At 39.2% G+C, this 11287-nt stretch overlaps 1 protein-coding gene across 2 annotated transcripts in view; it reads left to right on the top strand.

Annotated features, from left to right (window-relative positions):
* Positions 1-972: 972 nt before the first annotated feature.
* LOC126481246 (cell growth-regulating nucleolar protein) overlaps positions 973-11287 on the top strand; it is a 72536-nt gene continuing 62221 nt past the window's right edge. Inside the window, exons 1-3 of one of the 2 annotated variants that reach the window (XM_050104861.1) lie at positions 1018-1036; positions 1125-1240; positions 8525-8651. In XM_050104861.1, the coding sequence (XP_049960818.1) occupies positions 8527-8651 (125 nt within the window). In that variant the 5' untranslated portion in view covers positions 1018-1036; positions 1125-1240; positions 8525-8526. Of the gene's footprint in view, positions 1241-8524; positions 8652-11287 lie in introns of both variants that reach the window. The other variant, XR_007587537.1, reaches the window with a different exon arrangement.

The following is an 11287-nucleotide window of genomic DNA, read 5'->3' as shown; positions in this document are numbered from 1 at the left end:
CTTAGGTAAAAATTCTGCTATATTTCAGTTTTGACAGCACTTGGTTGCAACAGTCAAGATCGGGTATTCTGTGTACGATAAATTTATTAAAAGTACGTAACTGTGTTTTATTTTGTCAGTGTACCAATTCTGTAAATATTAGCAGTTACTGTGATATATTCACGTATTTTGACAATCTCCTGACAAATGATGAGGATAATAATTATTATATTCCACTGTATTATGTTATACTTTCTGACATGTTATTTGTCATTCGCGATGGCCAGCGGCTATTTCCGTAGCAGTACGAAAATATTTGTTCGCTCCAGTTACTATCCTCTCTGGAAATATCACCTGGAACTACGACCTTTAACTGGAGTCACCGAGTCAGGAACGTCTAGACACACAGTTATTCCGTTACCAGCTTCCAGGTTATCTGTGGTGGTAGCCCGATAACTACCAGAGAACTAGAACTACGAGCCAATAACGATAACTGCCAGAGGAGAATACCGGCTCTGACAGTTATTTCCATAGTCGCTCGAATTCCTTAGTAACCTTCCTTGTACTACCCGTCCAAGCTAAATTAACACGTAAGGCGGTGGCTTAAGGGAACGACCGTACTTGTTAATGCCTGTACTGCAGCTCCTATCAGCCACGGCTCGGACATTAACTTTATTTAATTGTTTATGCTAAAAGTAACGAAGGCCCACGAAATAGTACACAGTTCTTATCAACAGATGGCGCGCAGTCTCACAGTTATTCCCATGGTCTATAGAACGCCTTCCAAATGCGCAGTACGATCTTCGGTCAACAGATGGCGCGAGGCACTGTTGACAGTAAACAGTTATTGAAATAACTGCCAGATTCAGAGGAACGGTTATCGCAGTAACCGTTACTTCTCAGTAACCGGTTATTTCTATCAGTTACGTTATTTTTTGCCACCTCTATGGTGCAGGCTTCGAATGTGTGTAGTCTCATCTAGCGGCGGTTGCTGATGGTCATTAAGTTAAGCTACTTTTAATTTTTCTGTAACGCTAACTCGTATGAAAGTGAATAAGTAAGGTCCTTTCATAATTTTGATAAAAGGTGTGGAGTTGGGTGCATTCATTTGCAAGTTTCCAATGCCTGTGTAATCACGTTTATAGATACATCCGGTGAAAGCCTGAATTCTATCTTTCACCGTTGATAGCTTTGGCGAAGCGCAATATTTGTTGTGGTGAACACACGTGGTGTTCGAAGGAAGACCGTACACATTGACAAAGTGAGTACTGCTTGAAATCCGTGAAAGTTTTTAGAAGTTCTCAATTTACATTGTTTCGAAAAGTTTATTTCTATGTGATACGTTTTCCATCATCAAATTTCAGGCCAAAGTGGAACTGGATTACGGTTGTTATGCTCAGGGTTCTTCAGTTGCTTTTTAAGCAGATTATTTATTTGGTGCTGTAACTCTGTCATTAACACACAAAGAATCAATTTCACCCCGAGTACTGTACCAAGTAAGCGAACATAAACTTTTGTTTGAGTGAAAGTGCTAAGCGCGGGTCGACGATAGTGTGAGCGCTGCAGTATATTAGTTTTCAAGGCTAAAAACACGTACAAAAATCGGAGATGTATATACATATTGGTACCTTATTTTTACGGGTTTGGCGGCCGAGCGGTTCTAGGTGCTTCAGTCTGGAACCTCGCGACTGTTACGGTCGCAGGTTCGAATCCTACCTTGGGCATGGATGTGTGTGATGTCCTTACGTTAGTTAGGTTTAAGTAGCCCTAAGTTCTAGGAGGCTGATGACTTCAGATTCAAGTCCCATAGTGCTCGGGGATTGAAGTATCACTATACTGCTAGTTGACTTCATTACGCTTATGTATGTTTTTTCTCAGGTGGCTATTCGGCAGCGTGAGTTTGTAAGAATTGAAAAAAAATTCCCAGGACACTAATGTTATCTATGCGAAGTGATAGATAATCAGCTCATAAATTATAGTTGTGACGTAATGATTTGGCCAGTGCCACGAAACAGAACTTCGATGTTATTATTTACTATTATCGTACTTCCTGCTCTCAGCTTTGATAAATGCAACCATCAAGTAGTATGGTGACTATGACGTCATAATCAAATAATTTGATTATTATAGTCACTACAGTTAAATGTTGTAACTTTTCCTTTAACAAGCCCATTGGCAATTTCCTCTACTCTTCAGGCTCTTCCAGATCTGAGTTAATGATTTATCTTTAGTGATGTTAGGTGTTCGTGCAATAACCGTTTCTCTCTGAAGGGTGTATCATTTCTGCCCCCCCCCCTCCTTTCCCTGTAGACTTGACACTCTCTCTGTAAAAAAACGCTTGTTTTTAGGCACTGATCCACCAATCAAATACACAGCAATTATGACAAAGCGTTGGCTTGTGTTGCCAGGCAACCCCAGCATCCTTCATAGCATTCCACTAGTTCCCTCTAAAACCGCTCTGATCACCAACAGAGCTGGATAGTATTCAAAAAATGCTTCAGTCATACTTTAGTTTTAACATTTTTAATATGTGACAAAATAGGTTATAATTGTTTTTTATTTATGTCTTCATGTCATTGTAGCTTTTGATGGTGGTTTCAGCTACAAGGCTTTAGGTTGCAGTCTGGAGCATGTCTCTGTGCCTAACATTTCTTCTCATAGGCCGTATGCTGGAGATGTCCTCAGAGGCTGTAAAGATGTAGTTAGTAAATTATCAGACTTAAACAAGCTTAGAAAGACCAACTGTTTATATGTAACAAACAATGATCAAAACGTGACCACATCCAACTGCTGCAAAAGGCCGCAGAGTTAAGGAGCTTATACTGCAGAAGTGTTAGTGTTGCTTGCTTTATTTTCTACAAAGGCTCTTTTTGTTCAAGTTATTTTTAACTTCTTTGGCCTCTGTACATCCTGTTATAGTAGGCCTAATGACTGGAACTTGCTTTATATTTTCTGATCGATGCCTTGAGTATTATCAAATCATACATCGTTTCTCTCTGATGGACATTTGCCATGTGGTTAAGGTAATGCATTGAATCTACAATGAATTGACTATGTCCACCTCAATTTTGCCTATGAATTTGAATTTTAGATCTACTGAACTATATAAAAATCTATCAAATGTACATTCTCTTCAGATTTCTTATCCAGCTTTCTTTTAATCTGTAGTTTCCACTTTGTTCCTCATTCAGACATTGTCATGTTTTTGTTGCCTTTTCAATGCTGTCTTGCTTAATTCTCCTCCCTGTCTATATTTGACTGACTACGGTCCAAAATTATGATAGTGGACATGCAGTTGGAATAAGCAGGGCCCTTAGATTTTTCATGGTGTCCTTAAATCAATTAAGGTGAAAGCCATAATTGTTTCATTGAAGAAAATACTGCCAGTTTTCTTGTATATCCTTGCGGAGTGGAATCTGACACTTCTGTAATTCCAAAATAACTTGCTAACAAATAGATACAAGCTTTTCCAGTATTATTTACACAAACACTACTCAAGAAGTACAAAGAATAGTGTTAAGCAATTCAGAAACAAACATCCCACACAGAAAGCATAACCGTGTACTCCAATATGTGCTTTTCAAATACATCACCACCTAGTTATCACACACAGCACAATTGTCATTTTTTTGGGTGGACATCAAACTATAATCAGGTCAACAATAGTTTGCGGTACTCCCATCTGCTTTGACCCGTGCCAATGAATGCAAACAAAAATGAAATTGACACAATGTCTACTCCTAAAGTAAAATGAAACTAACAGGACAACCGCGGAAAATTGGGAGTATAGGGCTGGAACAAGCTAAATATACAAAAAGAAAAAAACACCACACCATCCCAAATGAAATAATTAAAAAAAATTAAATTACAACATTCAGCTATGCAAACAAAACCACTGGTTATCCCTTATCTGAACCGCTGGAACTCTCACCATCCTCATGTTGTTACCACAAACGTGACACCTAACATGTATTGCAATATCATTACCCAACTGAGATTGTAATGATACACTCATGGACTTCACTGTCATATCCAAACTTAACTTAAAAAGCCCAATAAAAGATTAGACTTCTTTCCGCACAACAAACACTAAACCAATCAGACCTAACAACTTTTCGCATAACAAACACCAAGCTAATCAGACCTAACAAATATACCAAACACTCAAACAAAAAACGTTAATAACCCACTGAAAACACTTCCACAACCCACATTATCTCACCAACTACCGAAACTGAAAACCACATTAGCACTATGATAACCAAAACTCAGATGAACCCAATACCACACATTAAACTTAGCACATCCACCACCATAGTGCATTATCAAATATAACACGGCATCTACAAACATAACCAACTCAAAAAAACTCTGCACTGTAGTGACGTCATGCACCATGACACTAGTGTCACAGGTCATAGCTGCCGGGTGGAATTAGATGCTTCTGTTGACCTGTTATTTTGATGTTGGTAGTTATAGACAATAGATTCGTTTTTGGGTTTGGAATTATTAGTGCAGAGTATTGTTTATGAATGGAGATGTAATTTTTTGTTATGTGTATGACACTGAAGTTTACGAGAAGGTCTCTGCATGCTGCATTTGGTGGGGGGGGGGGGGGGTGACATGCTGCACATGATTTACTTCCTACAGTTAATTGGTTTAATTACTCAGTGTGTGAAGTGTTAGGTTTTGTGGAGAAGGTGTGAGATTGATGAAAGTTACTTCCTCTCGAACCAGGTACCGGTGGTGTTGTCGACAGTGTCCTGTTGGGTTTGGCGTTCTGTTGGGTTTCCTGATTTGAGAAGTGTAGGTTGGCCATTCAAGAGATTGTGTTTATATTTTTTATGTTGTGAGGTTTATGGGGTTATGTATCAGCTGATTTTGGTTGATAAGTATGTTTGTATGGTTTTACTTTTTTATTGTAGAATGTACAATATGTGCGTTGATGTGCATAATGGGGGTTAACGGAAACATCTGGTTCCACGTGTCTTCTTTGACCAATGACGTCACCAATATGGCAGAAACGACCATTCACAACTACTCCCATATCGCGGCTATGAAGTCATAATGTAAACATGAAAAACAAACACAAAATTAGATCGAAAAACCATAAAATATATATTCCTCCAAAAATATAATGAAACTAATGGGAGCAAGCTAGGAAAATTGAACGTTTTTGGGTGGGAACAAACTAAACACACGCCACTAAACCAAACGACAAAAACTATAAAATAAAATGACCACAACCTTCCCAAAATTAACTAAATACAGTATCCACTGGAATCGAACACTTACCTTGACCTGTATAGGTCAACAGCAACTATCAATACCAAATCATGAAACCCAAAACTACAACCACGTCCACAATCATCACTACCTCAAAAAACACAACAAACCAACAAAATTAGAATCGAACACTTCCCTTGACCTGTTATCCTTATGAAATCTCCACATATAGCCATCCCTGATCCGAGACACCGGAACTTTAGTAAGCCTCATTTCTTCACGACACACTGAACACTTCACGGCTTCAGCCAACAGGCTGAATAGCTGAAGAAATTTTATTAGAGACAATGCACTGTCCCCCCATCATCACCGACAACCGAAAACTGTTGGCCTTGTCAGTCTTATCCACACCTACCAAAGACATAAACAAAGCGATTCACCAAAATTCACACAGGACAAACAGAAAAAAAAACTACAATAACATCGACATAACAAAACCAAAATCGTTAACTCACTGAAAAGTATTCCGCTGAAAGCACAGTCACCACCGATACCAGACAATGCAATGCTACCACGCAAATGAACTCCATACGCCACACAACACACTAACCATAAACACCACCAGAGAGAACCACTGACAACAACAATACGCCACCTATAAACATGCAAACTAAAGCAAAAACATGACCTAACACATACACACACCACCAGAGCACCACCGATCATATCAAAACGACACGTACAAACACGCCACTCTCACAAACTAAACTCCGTGCCGTCGTGATGTCACACACCACAAGAGCCTTACGTCACGGTTCAAAGCCGACGGACGCTTCGGTTAACCCCATAATTGCATGTTTTCTGTAGTACGTTGAAATTGATGTTAACACAATTTTTAATATAATTTTAGGTTGCGTTGTTAGTTGTTGGTAAATGCATTGCTGGGGGGGGGGGGGGGGGGGAACCCTTGGAAAGATGACTTTGATTTTGATCCGATGATGGCATATGCCAGCCACCTGGGCAATGGTAGATATACTGATAATGATTTCAACATTATCTGCCAACACAGAGCATAATGGCATAGCTACCAGAGTGCTATCTGTATCTACCATTTAATAGGGAATGCTCACTGTGAGAAGGCTCAGTTTGGTGCAGATGTGTGAAGTAAGCAGGCATCCATGCCACGGAGATGCACTCATGCATCCTACAGCCAAGTAAGCGAGTTTGAAAGGAGTCAAATCATGGCCTTCCAAGTGGCAGGATGGCCCTTTCGGTGAATTGCTATCCAAGTTGGATGTGCTGAATCAGTTGTGCAACAGTGCTAGTATCGGTTGTTACATGGACATTGTCACAAACAGTCGCCCACACAACACAGACACCCGCTAGGATCATCGTGTTGTAAGGGCAGCAATGACAGGTAGTACAGCTACCACACCATAGATAAGGGGACATGTGAGCCCAGATGTGTCAACACAAATTGTTGCGAACTAATTATTAGCAGTGTGACTACGGGCCTACTCACCTCTAGCCCATCTTCCACTCATGCCACAGTACAGGCGTGCACGGCTAGATTGGTGCCATCAGACGGTCACTGGGAAGATGGTTCAGCATGCTGTGGTCTTCAGCTACAAAAGCAGATTCCATATTCATGCAAGTGGTGGTCGTTGGCATGCACAACATAGACCTGGTGATTGCTGTCTTGTAGAGTGCATCTGTCCAAGGCACACTGGCCCTCATCGCTGGCCTCATGTTTGGGGTGTGACAAGCTACAACTGTTGTTCATGTTTTGTGTTTCTAGAGGTGGCATTAACTGGTGCTTAGTACGTGCAGAATGTTGCTGTCCCATTATTTTGCTCTTCTTCTTGCAACATGAAAGTAATGTCTTTATGCAACCAGAAAATGCTTGCCCGCATACTGCCTATGATGCTCAACGTGCTCTGCAAGACATGCAGTGGCTTCCCTGGTCAGCACAGTCTCCATACTCCAATTGATCACATGTGGGTTTTGATGAAATAAGAAGTGACTTGTCAACCAACAGCTCTTACAGAACTACATGAACAGGTCAAGGGAGCATGGTTTAATGTATCCCAGAGCAGTATTTGCCATTTGTACAATCAGCGAGATGCCAGAGTCAGTGCCTGCATTGCCACCACATACTAATATTGACCCGTCCTGAAACATCCATATCTGTTATCTATGAACTGCTTGTGTTATAGATCTGTAAATGGTATAATTTCATGTATGTGCTGCTGCAACAATAAATCTTGACTGAATTGGAAACCTTAAAATGGTGTACTATTCCCACCTTCATCCCGGCAGTGTATTTTGGGTTGTGTTTGGTAGGTGTCGTGGAGTTTGTTTTACCTATATCGGTGAGGTTTGGATTTTGATATGGTTATAGGCTATCGGTGAGTTTTGGTTTTATGGTATGGTAGACTTTGTCTTAGCTATATAAGTCAAGTGACATGTCAAATACCAGATTTGTCGAGTTGTGTGCGATTTTGTAGTATCATGTGTTTTATTTGAGCTCTATAGATCAAGTGAAATTTTCAGTACTGGTTGTTGGAATTGTGAGTGTTCATGGTATCGTGGGCTCATTTGAATTCTGTATGTCAAGTGAAATTTCCTATACACCACACTCCTCAGTTTTGTGCCGTAATCTTCATTCATTTCTTTGGATTTCTTGTTTAACTCCTATTAGCAGCCTGTGATTTTTAACTATTCTTAGTTCTCATATCTATAATCAGTGACTGCAGTTCTGTTTATGTTTTTGGATATCTCTGTTACTGATTGTCATTGTTGGGCCACCTATAACTATTCTCTCTTATGATTCAGTGAATACCATCCATCTTAATCATACATATTTCCCATTTGTCATTGCACGGTGAAGGAAAACATTTCTAAACATGAGCGATCACATTCCCTTCTGTTTGTGTGTCTGCCAGTCCTGTCCTGGTCGCTTCTATTTCATCAGCCATAAACGATCTCTCCAGTTGATTTCAATAGCCATTTTATTCTGCTCATGTCCGCCTTAGAACTGTCAAAGATAAACCCTGAACATAAATTCTTCCGGAGTGATTTTTCTGTCTGATGGAATGTAATACCTCATCTTGTCTTACTTTTCACATTGTGTATATTTTCTTTTTACTGTCTTATTTGTGTCAATGAAGAGAATGTGATGTTCTTTATGTACTTCAAAGAATATAGATGCATGTGTGAAAGTTCGTTGAGTTGATCATATGATGCCTGTTCGAACAGTCAGTCATTGATGAAGCTTGTTACATATTCGTCAAAAGTACTAACTGGCTGTTTATTGCAGGGATGGTGTTTTTCATCTGCAGCCACTGTGGTGCATCCTTAAAGAAAAATAAGGTTGAGAAACATTATGCACTTCAGTGTCGTAATGCTCCCCAAGTGTCTTGTATGGATTGCCACAAAGAATTCAGGTACGTTGCCGTGAGGAAAATGTTGTAGCTACTAATATTCAGCTGGAAATGCATTAAGGTATGTTTGGTCATTCTAGCATAGGTACTTCGTGATTGACTTTTCTTGTTCACTTTTGCTGCCTTGTAAACAACTTAGCCAATTATTAAATGTCTGCTACAAACACAGCATTTTAGTGTTTCTTGAAAATGCTTGAACAATTCCTGAGTCAAAATTATCGTTATCCTCCAGATCTTGCCAGATTTGGGATTGTGGCATACCTGTAAGACTTTAACTTTGCAGCATATGTAGTGTCAGTTAAGATATCTGCACAATTTTTTTCTTGACTGTTTAGAGTTTCTCTAAGAGAAAGTTGCAGTTCTATACTATAATACATGCCATTTGAGTTTGTCATTGGTGAGATATTTGTTTTGCTTTCAGGACAGCAATTCAAATCCCTGTCAAACCATTCAAATTAAGGTTTTCTTTGGTGTCTTCAAATTGCTTAAGGCAAATGCCAAGATGGTTTCCTTGAAAAGGACACAAGTGATTTTCTTCTCCATACTTTGCTGTCTGTAATGACCTCTTTGGCAGTGGGATAATTAAACCCTACTCTTTCTTCATTATTGTTAGTTTCAGTATTCGTTTATTTTTTAAATGCGTGTATTTGTGGCCATTTGCTGTACTTTTGTACTGTTATATGATGTAGATCAAGTCAACTCAAACTGTTGTTCTTGTTCTCATTATTCTCAGTACAAACAAAAGTTGTTTAAATGGTAATTTTATATTCTCAAGTGCCAGTTGCTTAGAGCTCCTCAGGAGATGTGGTTAACTGGTAGGTATTTCCTCCTTTTGCCTCTAGTTCTATCCCACAAGGTGGTGAGGAAATTGGAGGATGGGCAGAGGAGACGGGAGAGATGGTAACCAGTGTGAAATTGCCATCCAATGCACTATGTGTTGGTAGTGCTGGTGCTGTAGTAGGAAGTGATAAATTGTAGGAAGAAGTCATTTGATGAAAGACAATCCACAAACATAAGCATATTCTTGGGAAATACTGTTTGTAATTGAAAGAGTATATGAAGGTATGCCAAAACAGATTAAATGTTTGGTTGGATAATAACAGACCATAGGAGTGGAAACTTTTTTAATTTTCTTAATATAACTGACAATATACTAGCAGTTTCATAATGTCTGAAGTTCCTGATAAATCTATGTTCCAGATCAAGACTTCAGTCTGGACTCTTCTCTTTCACGGACTTAGCTCTTACCGACATCCAGACAAATTTCGTCACTTGTCCTCTCTGGGTTGTGAGTTGTGCCTGGATAACAGAATTGGTCATAATATGGCCCACAAAAGATATGATTCTGGTTTTGAGCCCCAGTCCAGCACACAGTTTTAATTTGCCACGAAGTTCCAAAACAGTGCATAGTTTTGCTGCAGGGTGAAAGATTCATTCTGGGTATTAAAATTATTTTTCAAACATAGTTTCTTAAAGCCAACAAATGTTTTTCCTTGTTATGGTTAAAGATATTATTTCGTTCTTAATTTATATGATATAGTGCCTGTCAGGTAGTAAATTTTTTCCCACTCTGTGTAGAAATAGCGGTATTCATATTGCCGTGCGCTGTGCTGCATGCAGTGTGGAATAGCAGTTAGCATTGCTGGCTGGCTTACTGTGAGTCAACAGTTCGAACTTGATCATCTTCAAGTATTTATTATTCAGTATGTATCATTTCTGGAACATTCTTGAAGTTTCTTATGCTTGTAATGTAGGCATATGCAATGTTTGTATAAATAGCATTTTCTGTCCAGGATGCAGTTCTGTATTGTCTGGACTTTGTTAAATTCCTTGAGGAACCTGCTTTCGGATGTGGACTTGATTGAATGTGGTTACGAAGGGACAACATTAAATTGAAATAAGTTATGATTAATGGACCTTTCTGTTCCTTTTAAGTAGTTTTAGCCCCTTAGAAACATTCTCCCATTAAGTACAAAGTAATTCTTATTTAGAATCCACTGTCATAATATTTGACATTCGACCCTTGTGCATTCGTAAGAAAATGATAGATTGCAGGAAGAGAGAGGAAAAATGAAGAGAATTGTATGCAAATTTATCAAAAACTGCTGACAGGAAAAAATGCAGTTTCTTTGTATACCTCTTTGACATTCTTGCAATTTCTCTTCAAATGAAGGAAGTCGGATACTAGAGGTGGGCAGTATGAACATCAAGCTTGCGCATTACATGTGACATCAGTAGCTGCATGGGAATGGAGTAGCGAGAAACTCGTTACTAGAGTTCAGGGCCTCATGAATGAGACGACTCGAGCATACTGGTAGTGGGCGGAAAATTGGCAAAGTGTGTCAATGTTGACTGCCCTGGTGTAGAAATGGTATGTGTGATTAGAACATGTTTAATGAATATCTTGTTTGATTATCATAATATTTTGGTAGCACTTTTGCTTCCAAATGTCACAGTATCTGGAAACAGCTACAATTCTCATTCATTCCGCTTGTGCCTAGAAGCAAAACTTTTGTCTGCTGTAATAATACTCATTTTCTGAAACTATGTCATGACTGTGCTCTGACTATTCCTCAATATGTGACATAAGAGTAATCCTTCACATCCTTCTCTTTAGCACTTGAACATAACCCACTGTA

Source organism: Schistocerca serialis, chromosome 5 (genome assembly GCF_023864345.2).
Source record: "Schistocerca serialis cubense isolate TAMUIC-IGC-003099 chromosome 5, iqSchSeri2.2, whole genome shotgun sequence".
Taxonomy (NCBI): domain Eukaryota; kingdom Metazoa; phylum Arthropoda; class Insecta; order Orthoptera; family Acrididae; genus Schistocerca; species Schistocerca serialis.
This window is presented reverse-complemented; position numbering and strand designations above follow the sequence as displayed.